The sequence below is a fragment of the Mya arenaria genome, chromosome 3 (assembly GCF_026914265.1).
Source record: "Mya arenaria isolate MELC-2E11 chromosome 3, ASM2691426v1".
Lineage (NCBI taxonomy): Eukaryota > Metazoa > Mollusca > Bivalvia > Myida > Myidae > Mya > Mya arenaria.
In genome coordinates this window covers 84,764,664-84,780,370 of record NC_069124.1, presented here as the reverse complement: position 1 = coordinate 84,780,370, position 15,707 = coordinate 84,764,664, and the positions used below count along the sequence as shown (strand labels likewise).

General features: G+C 37.1%; 1 protein-coding gene across 1 annotated transcript; it reads left to right on the top strand.

Annotated features, from left to right (window-relative positions):
* The first annotated feature begins 2 nt into the window (after positions 1-2).
* On the top strand, positions 3-15,514 carry LOC128228223 (uncharacterized). The gene is made up of 3 exons (XM_052939392.1): positions 3-139; positions 2,937-3,062; positions 11,621-15,514. Exons 2-3 carry the CDS (start codon positions 2,979-2,981, stop codon positions 12,689-12,691), a joined length of 1,155 nt encoding a protein of 384 aa, XP_052795352.1. The 5' UTR covers positions 3-139; positions 2,937-2,978; the 3' UTR covers positions 12,692-15,514.
* Positions 15,515-15,707: the final 193 nt, after the last annotated feature.

Sequence of the window (15,707 nt, the reverse complement as noted above, 5' to 3'; positions counted from 1 at the left end):
ACCGACAATTTTCTGAACCGAAAGTAGGTCGATAGCGATGGAATAAAGATAAATTTAATACCATACCATCGAATTGACAGATGTTTTGACAGTTTTCTGTACACCACATATCGCTTCGTCACTCTTGTCTGCGGGTTTGGTAGGTATATATTGATTTGCAGATTGAATACAACTAGTTAAATGCGTGATCCTGCAATACATTCGATGAACTTTATATCCATATTAGAAAAAATCATCACAAGAATCATTTTTAATCTACAATACGATACAATACAATACAATAAGTTTTATTTCAAGTCGGCAAGACACAAACATATGTAACATAAGCTCTGATGAGCTTTTTAACCGACCGTTAACAAATGTATATGAGATCAACAAGAGTAAAAATAGCTATAAAAGGAAAAAGTATTAGATATTTCTATATTATATATCATCTAAAAGCACACATATTAAGCACATCTAAAGCTGCTGATCCTGACCAGTGGCCTAAAAACTGCTATAAGAACTTGTGTAAATAAAACACTGAATTATCAATACCAGCACAAAAGTGCGACTGCAAAGAAAAATGGTTTTAAGAAATCAATTATCGCCCCAAATCAGATTTGAGAGGAACTGATCAGCAACTTTCTCACAGAGGGTAACTACATTAGCTTAACATTCTCAGGAACATATTAAAACATTTAATGAAATCAGAAATAAGATTATACGACACATATAAAACAGAATGGATGTTATGATGTCCTAAACAAGTTTACATGCATGGAACAAAAGCAGAAATATTGACTACAAAGATGCAACAACTTTGTCACAAGCAAGCACAAATCAAAAATAATAAGCACAAGTTGACATGCAAGTTAAGTTAGAAAAAGAGAAAACAATAATTTAATTTGATGAGGAATTACAGGCAATGCATCTACAGTTTTGACCATTCCAAGAAGCCATAAGAGATTTAAATTGATTAAAGTTTGAACATGTTCTGTAGTTTTCTGGTAGTGAGTTCCACAGCACTGAGATTGAACAGTGTTACTCTTATGATCTGGCATACCACAACGAGTTTCACTTGTTTGTTTTTTTTGTTTCTTTAAATGATGATACATACTGTTTGCATGTAGGCCAGAAATCATGCCAACACAATTTGTTTCACATTTTCAAAACAACCGGTATGTAGAAAGGTTCAATGTAAGGACGTAAATCATCGAAACGATGGCACATTCAATTTCAAATGGTCCTTAGTTGTTGTATAGGTTTATCAAGGGTCACAAATTGAACTAACGCTCATAAATTATTATGTTATGAGCTTTTCGGACATATGGATATTGTCACTGGTAACATTTGCTATGTTTCATGTCAAAACCTTGCACAAATGATGTAACACATATATATATATATATATATATATATATATATATATATATATATATATATAGCAGCACTTAAATGGTCTTGCTAGCAAGCTTTTAAAGCAATGCGGTAGCGTGTCTGCCTACAGAGCGAGAGGTCATTGGTTCAAACCTCAACAGGTGCACATAGCACTTTGTGTAGTCTGTTACATTTGGCGCCCAACGAGGGACCCATGTTGGTGAGGCCTGTGTTGAAAGATTAGCCTCAAGGTCATTGCAAATTGACCTTTGTCTCTGAAATACGAATACAAATTTCAAAATGGAGCGGAAACGTGTAACCGGGTAATGGATATGTATATAGTGGGCTTAGTGGCACAGTGCCACTGGCACTTGTATTGTCTCGCAATAGGTCACCATAAAAATATGTTAGATACTGAAGGCTATCTGTACAGACAGGTCAAAATACTCATGGCTATCTGTCCAACAAGGCCATCCAGGTGCATTTGTCACGTTTCTGTGACATCTCTTGTTTGTATTATATGTACCACAGAATGTAGATTCAATAGCACAAATTTAATTCAGTTACTTGTATTCTTCTGGGTTGAAGCAAAAGTCTAAATAATAATTATACATACAATACTTTTTAAGGTTTTCACATGTTATGAGACTGCCGACATTGTTGTGAGGGCAGGCAAGCGGGTTGTCAGGTGGGCAGCGTTAAATTCACCTTTGAAACTGAATTACTTTTACTCTTTAGTTAGTGTTGACATATTGTGACCAATCTTGGTATATAGGAAGAGATTATGGAGAGTTCCGAGACCTATACTGGGATACTGTTTGGAGCCCTTAGGGACAAGGTTACTGTTATGAAAAAGGTTGAAACTGAATATCTTTATCAAGAGTTGACATATTGTGACCAAACTTGGTATATAGGATCATTTAATGGAGACTTTTCATGGGCTTTTGTTTGGTGCCCCTAAGGTCAAGGACCCTTTTACTAATACTTGTAGGAGAAAAACAGTTGAAACTGAATATCTTTAGTAGGGTTTGACATATTGTGACCAAACTTGATATACTAGTATTATAAGAAGAGTTAATGGAGACCTTTCATGGATTGTGTTTAGGGCCCTTTTACTATATATAGAAAAATGATTTAAAATTGAATATCTTTGGTTAGGGTTGACATATTGTGACTAAACTTGGTATGATTTGTTGCCGGTATATATTTCATTAAATTTAGAATCTTTCCAGTTTTTTTTCTTGATAACAGTGTGTCAAAAAATTTTTTTCACAGTTTATAATTTAAATTAAAAAAAAAATGTTCAGTGATGGAAAAAAATAATTTTCAAATTTGTATTTATAAGCAAACGCTTGATTTGGTTTATGATTTGTAATGCACTTTGCATCCAAGCACCAAAAAGCACTGGTCCTACCACATCTATGCCTTTTTCTGGGCTGATAGCAGGAGCACTTTTGAAAGAAAGTATTCCATCTTTTACTAACATGTACCTTGAACTCAAGTGAGATTTGCTATGATTCAAGCCTGTATTAAAGACATAAGAATATTAGATGATTAAGAAAATACTTCACTTACAGATAAGGAGACGAATGAAGCCATAAAGTTTGAGTAAGGATGTGATGGGGAGCCAGCAAAGTGGGCTAGGCGGCAATCTGCTGCCATCCACATGTGTGCAGGGACGCCGCCGCAGCCTTCAACACCAGGTACACATATGATTTATTTTGTTCATAAATAAGAACACTATTTGAACTATTTTATCTAGAAACAAAATACTACCATAAATTTATGAACAATATTTATATTATACAGCTGTGCAAAAAGTGTTGGTCATACAGTTGTATAACCCTCTAGTACCATCTGTTGTGTGATTATAAATTGCTAGATTAGATAAACATGCATGCTCCAGTTCATATAGCACAATGACAAGAATCAATCTTTTTTGATATAGTAACTTTTAGATTAATGCTGTACCTGTATTCATTCAATAAACTTTAAATGGAATAACAAGTCTAAATATAATACTCTTACAAGTGCTTGGCAAAAAAACAAAACAAGCCTTGCTATATAAAATACAGAATTTTAGAAAGCCTGGAGAATATTTTACATTTATTAGTGCAGGGTTCATGGGCTTATTGTTTCCTTATACAGATAGAGGAGCAAGTTGGGATGTATTTTCTTTGGACAATTTTTAGGCCAAAGGACAACTGGTTCTTGACATTGTAAAAAGCAAATGTATTACCAAATGTTTAATTTGTTATTTTAATATCAAAGAAACCTGTTTAAATAGTGATCTATGAAAAAAATGATTACTAATTATGCTTTATTATATTGCCTTCGGGTGGTTTATAGAGATCAGTGAAATAGAATTAATATTTCACTGTTTCTAACAGTGAAAATATCAATTTGATATTTTTCATTGTTTTGAAATTTTGGCCCGCTAAAATCAAAAGTCAATGTGTACAGGGCTGGGACAAAATTTCAACAACTTCATTTTCAAAATGATGTTATGTGTGAATACAAATTGGCGTTGTTATTTTAAAAGTGTAATTAAATTACTTTTAATTGCAATTTTAGGGATATAAAGAAAACAAAAATTGTTTGTTTCAGTGTAAGATAGCAATATATTTCACCTCATGAACACTAGAAGTGAATATTTCACTCATGGTTAAGCCACTTGTGAAAGGTAAATTTTGGTGCTCACTTGGTGAAATATATTACGATCTTACACTCTGGGTACAAACAATTATCCTCTTTATCATCATTTTTTTAAAGTCTTAATATAAAAAAGAGACTGATGTTACATAAGTGACAGATACATGTACATGTATGTTACCTTATGAGGATTTCATATTTAATCTATTCTTAAATTTATTGATATTTTTTCAAAGGTCAATCGTTGTTTCTAATTCTTATATATATCCAATATATGTGTGAGTAAGCATGTTTCTTTTAATTACATGTATATATAAATTATGGTACTGAAGAAAATATTTAGGGAAAGAAATAATCAAAACTTGAAAAGAGTTCTTGTATTTCCATTTTAGGATCCTTAAAAAAGACATTTGTTTTTGGTCTAAGATATTAGATATTTCTTTGTATGTTGGTATAACAACAAATCAATTTGTTCATAAATCAGTCTTTGTTTACATTGTTGTAATCCTTTGTACATGTTAAGGTATATAGCTAGGTCTATATCACATTCTTTGTGATATTGAAACGGAATATAAATCATGAACAGATATGTAATGGCAGACACAGGTACATCAAACGTATGAAAAAAATCTGAAGAATAATTAGTTCTTAGTAAAAAGCTGAACTATTGCAACTGGGTCATGTTCAAAATGTTTTAAAAAATAGCTCATAATGAAAACAAACACTGCACTTCTGTGGAATGTTTTATTTCCTGTTTCAATCAGTTGTCGCATCCTAACAAAAATGAAGTAACTAGTGCACTTAAGAAGAATGCAATGTATGGTACATGAAGAGAAATGTAAATATCAGTCAAGAAGACACATTTATTAGTGCATATAAGCGATAATAGTTTCCTCTTTGAAACTGCCGCTGTTATGTATCTGGTACTATTACGTGCTGTCTATCATTGATCAGTTCTGGTAAATGCTAGTAGATGTTTCTCTGCTCTTACCTTGTATTTGACACATTTGACATCTTGCTTTGGTTGGTGCCATACATTTGGGTAGTCAACATTTACAAAATACATGTTACATATCTGTTGTGTTATAAAGAATTGGCAATACTTTTATAAAAGATGATTCCTATATAATAATGCAAATGAATAAAATTTTGTGTGCCAAAGATGTGTTTATGTTAAAAGGTGATATAAATGCCCATCCGATACTCCATTAGTACGGAGGATATAGATGTTTTCAAGCCTTTCTTATAACTTCTTTAAACTAGTGCAATTTATCTTTCACAAATTTTGATGACAGAGGTTAAGCATGTTTGATTGAGATATTTAAACATCAGAATGCCCCTGAATTGAAATTTATATGAACAAGAGTGGTCACAGACAGCTATATCCCCCGCCTCATGGGGGCATTTTTTGTAACGAAAGCCAATCAATGGTAAGGGTAGTTTCTCAGGAACATACCAAATGCGTAAAATTAAGAAAGGGCAATAACTCTTTCAAAAAAGGTCAAATTGCAAAAGCCTGACAATATGCGCTGCGTCACTATAATCATAAATGTAAGAGGAGTTGTGAAGAAACCAATTTTAAATGTAAAATAATGATAGGGCAATAACTCTTTCAAAAATGGTCGAATCACGAATGCCCGAGAATATGCGCTGCGTCACAATATAGTCATCAATCTGTGAAAGTTTGGTAGAAATTGCATGAAAAACGTAAGAGGAGTTGCAAAGAAACCAATCTTAAATGTAAAATAAGCAAAGGGCAATAACTCTTTCAAAAATGGTCGAATCGGGAAAGCCCAACAATATGCGCTGTTTCACTTAATGATCATCAATCTGTGAAAGTTTGGTAGAAATCGCATGAGAAATGTAAGAGGAGATGCAAAGAAATTAATGTGGGACGGACGAACGCACACACACACGCACGCACACACACATGCACGCACAGAATTGCCCCTACCATTTTTATATCCCCTCGCAGGGCTTTTTCTATAGTACCCACGGGTCCGACTATCGGACCCATTCCCAAAGCAAAATATAAGATATTTTTCCCAATCTTCAGAAAAAAATCCCAATCCAAAATTTTTTTTTTTTTTTTTTTTTTTAGAAATTCTTTTTACCTGTACTGGTTCATTTTCAACATCCTAATAAATTATGTGATTGTAAGTTTTTTTGGTAATTGAACTGAGAAATCATTGATTTTCATTACATTCAGACATATGAACTATTATATGTCATGATTTATTTCAATAGATATTTACACCCCAAGGTTTGATATTTCAGCCATTGTGGGTCTTTTCAAGGGAAAATAAACTAATATTAAATCATTTCCTTATTCACAGGAGACTAGACAGCTTTTTCTTTTCACTGTAAAATTTCCCAATTTCCGCATTTTCACGACGCAAAATTTCCCAAAATGTCTAGGGTCTTTTTCCCAAAATGGGCAGAAAAAGCCCTGCCTCGCCTTTTCAAGGCGGGGGATAAAAAGCATGCAGAGTGTGATGAATTAGACACAACAACAATCCCCTGTATGATAGGTGTACAATAGAATGTACCTCCCACAATTCCCTGTATGAAAGGTGTAGAATGTACCTCCCACAATCCCCTGTATGATAGGTGTAGAATGTACCTCCCACAATTCCCTGAATGATAGGTGTAGAATGTTCCTCCCACAATCCCCTGAATGATAGGTGTAGAATGTACCTCCCACAAGCCCCTGTATGAAAGGTGTAGAATGTACCTCCCACAAGCCCCTGTATGAAAGGTGTAGAATGTACCCCCCACAATCCCCTGTATGAAAGGTGTACAATGTACCTCCCACAATCCCCTGTATGATAGGTGTAGAATGTACCTCCCACAATCCCCTGTATGATAGGTGTAGAATGTACCTCCCACAAACCCCTGTATGAAAGGTGTAGAATGTACCTCCCACAATCCCCTGTATGATAGGTGTAGAATGTACCTCCCACAATCCCCTGTATGATAGGTGTAGAATGTACCTCCCACAATTCCCTGTATGAAAGGTGTACAATGTACCTCGCACAATCCCCTGTATGATAGGTGTAGAATGTACCTCCCACATTCCCCTGTATGATAGGTGTAGAATGTACCTCCCACAAACCCCTGTATGAAAGGTGTAGAATGTACCTCCCACAATCCCCTGTATGATAGGTGTAGAATGTACCTCCCACAATCCCCTGTATGATAGGTGTAGAATGTACCTCCCACAATCCCCTGTATGAAAGGCGTAGAATGTACCTCCCACAATCCCCTGTGGGATAGGCATACAATGTACCTCCCACAAGCCCCTATATGATAGGTGTAGAATGTACCTCCCACAATCCCCTGTATGAAAGGTGTACAATGTACCTCCCACAATCCCCTGTATGAAAGGTGTACAATGTACCTCCCACAAGCCCCTGTATGAAAGGTGTAGAATGTACCTCCCACAATCCCCTGTATGAAAGGTGTAGAATGTACCTCCCACAATCCCCTGTATGATAGGTGTAGAATGTACCTCCCACAAACCCCTGTATGAAAGGTGAACAATGTACCTCCCACTATCCCCTGTATGATAGGTGTAGAATGTACCTCCCACAATCCCCTGTATGATAGGTGTAGAATGTACCTCCCACAATCCCCTGTATGAAAGGTGTAGAATGTACCTCCCACAATCCCCTGTATGAAAGGTGTACAATGTACTTTCTTACAATCCCCTGTATGATAGGTGTAGAATGTACCTCCCACAATCCCCTGTATGATAGGTGTAGAATGTACCTCCCACAATCCCCTGTATGATAGGTGTGGAATGTACCTCCCACAATCCCCTGTGGGATAGGTGTACAATGTTCCTCCCAAAATCCCCTGAATGATAGGTGTAGAATGTACCTCCCACAATCCCCTGTATGAAAGGTGTAGAATGTACCTCCCACAAGCCCCTGTATGAAAGGTGTAGAATGTACCTCCCACAATCCCCTGTATGAAAGGTGTACAATGTACCTCCCACAAGCCCCTGTATGAAAGGTGTAGAATTTACCTCCCACAAGCCCCTGTATGAAAGGTGTAGAATGTACCTCCCACAATCCCCTGTATAAAAGGTGTACAATGTACCTCCCACAATCCCCTGTATGATAGGTGTAGAATGTACCTCCCACAATCCCCTGTATGAAAGGTGTAGAATGTACCTCCCACAATCCCCTGTATGATAGGTGTAGAATGTACCTCCCACAATCCCCTGTATGATAGGTGTAGAATGTACCTCCCACAATCCCCTGTATGATAGGTGTACAATGTACCTCCCACAATCCCCTGTATGATAGGTGTAGAATGTACCTCCCACAAACCCCTGTATGAAAGGTGAACAATGTAACTCCCACTATCCCCTGTATGATAGGTGTAGAATGTACCTCCCACAATCCCCTGTATGATAGGTGTAGAATGTACCTCCCACAATCCCCTGTATGAAAGGTGTAGAATGTACCTCCCACAATCCCCTGTATAAAAGGTGTACAATGTACCTCCCACAATCCCCTGTATGATAGGTGTACAATGTACCTCCCACAATCCCCTGTATGATAGGTGTAGAATGTACCTCCCACAAACCCCTGTATGAAAGGTGAACAATGTAACTCCCACTATCCCCTGTATGATAGGTGTAGAATGTACCTCCCACAATCCCCTGTATGATAGGTGTAGAATGTACCTCCCACAATCCCCTGTATGAAAGGTGTAGAATGTACCTCCCACAATCCCCTGTGGGATAGGCGTACAATGTACCTCTCACAATCCCCTGTATGAAAGGTGTAGAATGTACCTCCCACAAGCCCCTGTATGAAAGGTGTAGAATGTACCTCCCACAAGCCCCTGTATATAAGGTGTAGAATGTACCTCCCACAAGCCCCTGTATGAAAGGTGTACAATGTACCTCCCACAATCCCCTGTATGATAGGTGTAAAATGTACCTCCCACAATCCCCTGTATGAAAGGTGTACAATGTACCTTCTAACAATCCCCTGTATGATAGGTGTAGAATGTACCTCCCACAATCCCCTGTATGATAGGTGTAGAATGTACCTCCCACAAGCCCCTGTATGATAGGTGTAGATTGTACCTCCCACAAGCCCCTGTATGATAGGTGTACAATGTACCTCCCACAAGCCCCTGTATGATAGGTGTAGAATGTACCTCCCACAATTTCCTGTATGATAGGTGTAGAATGCACCTCCCACAATCCCCTGTATGATAGGTGTAGAATGTACCTCCCACAATCCCCTGTATGATAGGTGTAGAATGTACCTCCCACAATCCCCTGTATGATAGGTGTAGAATGTACCTCCCACAATTTCCTGTATGATAGGTGTAGAATGTACCTCCCACATTCCCCTGTATGATAGGTGTAGAATGTACCCCCCACAATCCCCTGTATGATAGGTGTAGAATGTACCTCCCACAATCCCCTGTATGATAGGTGTAGAATGTACCCCCCACAATCCCCTGTATGATAGGTGTACAATGTACCTCCCACAATCCCCTGTATGATAGGTGTAGAATGTACCTCCCACAATTTCCTGTATGATAGGTGTAGAATGTACCTCCCACAATCCTGTGTATGATAGGTGTACAATGTTCCTCCCACAATCCCGTGTATGATAGGTGTACAATGTACCTCCCACAATTCCCTGTATGATAGGTGTAGAATGTACCTCCCACAATCCCCTGTATGATAGGTGTACAATGTTCCTCCCACAATCCCCTGTATGATAGGTGTAGAATGTACCTCCCACAATCCCCTGTATGATAGGTGTAGAATGTACCTCCCACAATCCCCTGTATGATAGGTGTAGAATGTACCTCCCACAATCCCCTGTATGATAGGTGTAGAATGTACCTCCCACAATCCCCTGTATGATAGGTGTAGAATGTACCTCCCACATTCCCCTGTATGATAGGTGTAGAATAAACCTCCCACATTCCCCTGTATGATAGGTGTAGAATGCGGTGTAGAATGTACCTCATACAATCCCCTGTATGATAGGTGTAGAATGTACCTCCAACAATCCCCTGTATGACAGGTGTAGAATGTACCTCCCACAATCCCCTATATGATAGGTGTAGAATGTACCTCCCACAATCCCCTGTATGATAGGTGTAGAATGTACCTCCCACAATTCCCTGTATAATAGGTGTAGAATGTACCTCCCACAATCCCCTGTATGATAGGTGTAGAATGCAGTGTAGAATGTACCTCATACAGTCCCCTGTATGATAGGTGTAGAATGTACCTCCAACAATCCCCTGTATGATAGGTGTAGAATGTACCTCCCAAAATCCCCTGTATGATAGGTGTACAATGTACCTCCCACAATCCCCTGTATGATAGGTGTAGAATGTACCTCCCACAATTTCCTGTATGATAGGTGTAGAATGTACCTCCCACAATCCCGTGTATGATAGGTGTACAATGTTCCTCCCACAATCCCGTGTATGATAGGTGTACAATGTACCTCCCACAATTCCCTGTATGATAGGTGTAGAATGTACCTCCCACAATCCCCTGTATGATAGGTGTACAATGTTCCTCCCACAATCCCCTGTATGATAGGTGTAGAATGTACCTCCCACAATCCCCTGTATGATAGGTGTAGAATGTACCTCCCACAATCCCCTGTATGATAGGTGTAGAATGTACCTCCCACAATCCCCTGTATGATAGGTGTAGAATGTACCTCCCACAATCCCCTGTATGATAGGTGTAGAATGTACCTCCCACAATCCCCTGTATGATAGGTGTAGAATGTACCTCCCACAATCCCCTGTATGATAGGTGTAGAATGTACCTCCCACAATCCCCTGTATGATAGGTGTAGAATGTACCTCCCACATTCCCCTGTATGATAGGTGTAGAATAAACCTCCCACATTCCCCTGTATGATAGGTGTAGAATGCGGTGTAGAATGTACCTCATACGATCCCCTGTATGATAGGTGTAGAATGTACCTCCAACAATCCCCTGTATGACAGGTGTAGAATGTACCTCCCACAATCCCCTATATGATAGGTGTAGAATGTACCTCCCACAATCCCCTGTATGATAGGTGTAGAATGTACCTCCCACAATTCCCTGTATAATAGGTGTAGAATGTACCTCCCACAATCCCCTGTATGATAGGTGTAGAATGCAGTGTAGAATGTACCTCATACAGTCCCCTGTATGATAGGTGTAGAATGTACCTCCAACAATCCCCTGTATGATAGGTGTAGAATGTACCTCCCAAAATCCCCTGTAGGATAGGTGTACACTGTACCTCCTACAAGCAGCAACAGCACTAAAGCTTTGTTTTGTCCTTTCATGGCCTTTCTCCAAACTACAATAACAATTGAGGCCATACATAAATATTAAAAGGCTGTTTTATAAGCTTGATGTCAAAACCTTTGAATGCAAGAAAAGTGTCTTTATATAAATGGATTAAAATGAAGGGTGACCTCATGAAAATATCCATTTTCAGTGTAGAATGGATGTAATGCTCATTTCGACAACTGTGTCATCATTGTAAAGAGAACAAAGATGCATATTTACAAAATTTTGTATAAAGATATTTTTTTAAATGTATTTCAGGTTGGTCGCTATCGTTTGTTAAGCTTTGGTGAATCTGAGACTGCCAGTGTTGGAAGTACAGGGAACACCGATGAGGACGCAGCCTCCTTGCAATCTGAGGAGGCTGATAGTGCTTACAATGAGTGGCTTAGTGACACAGCAGAACTTGAAAATGTCATCCTTTCAGATGACATAGAACAGCTTCAGAAAATCTGTGATGAAAAGAAGATTGATATTAACATTCAGTTGAATGATAAAGGAGAAACAGCATTAATACTTGCAGTGAAATTAAGCAAAATAGAAATGGTGAAAACTCTCCTGCTTACGCCAAATATTGACAGAAATTGCCTTAATGTTCAGTACTTCTCACCTTTAGATGTAGCATTAGTGACAGCATTTGACAACCGGCTTGAACCACGACAGACTGTGTGCTGGGAAATCATTGAGTGCCTTCTGCAAGTAGACGCGGAGCCCAGCAGCAAGGATGCCATGATGTACATTATCAGAACAGCATTAAAATACTGTGATGAAGAATTTATCTACAGACTCATTTTATTAGCCAAAGAATTCTCCAACTCAACCATGTTACATGAGATCATGCTACAAAAGCTGCACAGACATCAGCCTGTCTACATTGAAAGTCTGGATCCCTTTTTTATCTGTATTTCAGAATTTACAATCAAACTCCTCAAAAATGCAAATGGCAGCCGTCTGTGTGACATTGTGAACTCTATGATCTATTACCTGGACTCGTACTGGCACTGTAGAACGAACAAGATGACCACGTTCCAGAAGTTGATTCTATATGCTTCAGCAGCAGGCTGGGACTGGACCCCGCAGCAGATGGACTACATCAACAGGGTGTGTCCTTATCTCCTATCCCGCTGGTGCAAGATCCAAAAATTGTACCCTATTTCCTTGAGTCACCTTGCCCGGAAGTCGTTTAGGCTCAACACCCAGAGCCCCGTGCCGGAGAGCCTCCTGAGTCTGCCATACCGTGTGCCAGACGCCCTCAAGGACTACATCATGCTCAAGGATGTGGACGAATTTCTGGATGGTGATGAAATCAACATCAAGGACATCCGACTGTAAAGTTTGCTCTTTTGCAGTTGTTTGAAACTGTAAAATGTTTGGTGTCTTATTCGGTGAAGTAACTTAGAAAGAACACTTTTTCATTAAAAGGTTAAAGATTAAAAGGAAAAAAGGAATAATTTGTGCAGTCCGTGCAGTCCGCTTTGAAATGTATAACTGAAGAGAGCTGCACATTACAAATAAACAAGCACACTATGTTAAACTACAACATTAAAATTGGCAATGCAGTTTCTTGTTAAATTGTTGATAACCTACAAGTTCATTTTACATAGGGCATATTCTTTCAGGAAATCATTGTTTTGTAACATTTTAAGTGTCATACATATAATAATATATCTAAGCAATCCTTGTTTGTTGACCTGTGATGACAGCAAATAATTCCTAATGGGAAATCACAATACTATGCGTTAATGATTTAGCAATAATTTCACGGAAGTATTAAAAAATCAATTGTTAGCTGTAAGAATTTTACTGTCGATATAATGTACTTTATAGTTTATAAACTCTACGCAAAGCAAATCAGTGTAATTCTTTGATCAGTATCTATTATATTTTAAGTGTGTTGTTTGTTTGTAGAGTACTGTAAACATTAGCTCTTATTTTTTTACGAGAAAAACTATCTACAGTATTAGAGTAATTTTGCAATCAATTGTCTGTCATATTTCTGCATATTGTGTCTGTTTGATATAGATCAAAATTATTGGTATGGTATATTCTGCCAGTGTTATTCCAGTTAGTTGTTCATATTTCACCAAGGGTAGTGACACCAGTTTTGGAGAACAGTAGTTCCAAAAATGCCTTTACAGACTCTAAGACATTCTCATTTTAGTGTTTGAATCCTTAGCAGAAGTTTGGTGATCACTGTCAACAATATTGAGGCATGTTACGAAAAGTGTAGAGCTTAGGTCATGACTGTTGGCAATAACTCTGAAGCACTCATCATATGCATTGAAAATGGAGCATAATATTCATGTTGTACATGTCAAAATATATAATTCAAACATATTTTCATTTTTTTTCATTTAGGTGCTACACATATACATTGTCATTTGTGTATTACATGTATGTTTGTGAAGAAACTAAATTCATTTTCCAATAGATTTATTGTAGAATACCACTTTTTCCTGAAATATGAATAAAAGACCTTATTTGAAACTTGATTATTCTGGATTTTCCCGTAATTTCAACGTGCCATGCAGTAAAAACAATAAGAAATCATTATAGATTTAATTTAAGTTTAAACTTGCTGGAAAATGTTAAATGTGATTTCATTTTATAGATAATATGCATGTAGAAGATATAAAAGGCAACTCTAGGATATACAGGTTTCTACAGGTAGGGCAAACTAGAATCCAGGAAAAAATGATAAGATTGAGTTCCAAATAACAACTGTTAAAAGCCATCACACATACTTCTAGTGCTCTGGCAATTCTAAACCCACTTTTATTGTTGAACAACATCTAGGCCTATAATTCAATGCCATATATGTTTACTTTTTAGGGTTCCACTCAGGAATGTACTTAATACACACCCATCACATTTCTTTTCATCACCTGTCAATTATATAAGCTGTACCTATGTAAAAAGTTATCCTTAAATTCAGCTTGTTAAGGGCTTTAATTTCATTTAGCCATAGTACGTGAAGTGTTAGAAATTTCCTCATATTTTTTATATAAATTTACCCTATTCATAGCATGATTAACAAGCAAGCTGTGTATAGTATATATAGCTACATAAATAGCTTTGTTTAAAGTTATAATGTATTTATGAGAATTTTATAATTTTGTTAAATCTTTAAGACTTGTATATGTGACAGTTTTTATGTTCTTAAATCAATAAAACTAAAAATTGCTTAACTACTGTTTGCAAATAAACATTGCAAAGCATACTCACCAATTAGTTAATAAAAGCACAATGAAAAGGCCTTTTTGAAAAGGAGACATAGTCAATTTGTACCAAAAACTGATTTCAGATTTTCAGCACTTAAGAGCATTATTTAAGGCTTAAATTTATTTGGCTGGCTGATGTTCATTGTAGGATACACTACTTCATATCATTATGAAGTGTAACGGAAAATGTACTGGTTGCCGACGATGTGAAACCAATGTACAATGGGCCATTTCCAGGTGTATAGCCTTCCCCAAATTAGTTTTTTAACAGGCTTAAAATGCTCCATTTGATTAAGAATTCACTTGGTGTATTTGGGTGGAGTAAAAGCCAGGATCATTCAACGCTCCAAAAACTTTGAATGCTAAGTTTATTTGCAAACAGTATAATTGTACTTACTAATATCAAGGACAATGTATGTTGGAATTTTCAGCAAAAGTTCATTATTTTATGTCAAAACTCCACTTAGTATCTTGTGAAAGTGCTCAGTACTTAGTATCTTTTGAAAGTGCTCAGTACTTTCAGTTGGTATATTTGTTTTGGTTCGTCTGTTTTAAGATGAACATCCAGGTATTGTCACTAAGGTTTGGTATTATCATTCATAGTTGTCATCCAACTTGTCACCATATAGCAAACACTTGTTTGGCATAACATGGGAACCATTGATGGAAATTATATGAAATTGGTAACTGTAACAGTGACTATCCAGTCCCATAATTCTGACTAAAATATTGCACATGTTATACCCCTTAATTTTACCTCGAAAAGCAGACAGAATTAATGTGATTGTTGTGCTTTTGTTAACATGCGGATGTGTGTTTATGTTAAGTTTATCTGTTATATAGCTTTTTCAACCTCAGATTATTTTGTATACTCCTTGATGCTTTTTTGTTTTGAATGCAAGCACTATTTTGGCATTAAACTGTTACAATGACATATCTTGAACTTTTGTTTTAACTTTTCTTATCAAGTTATTCAAAATGCAAATGATTTACCGACCAAACATCTTTTTTTCCGAGAAACTTAAAATCAAAGAATCATCTTCCAAAGAAACCATAGACAGTCATTATGCCTGTAGAAATTGCTATTCTTTTTTAAATTTTAAACAACAAGATTGTAAACACATTAA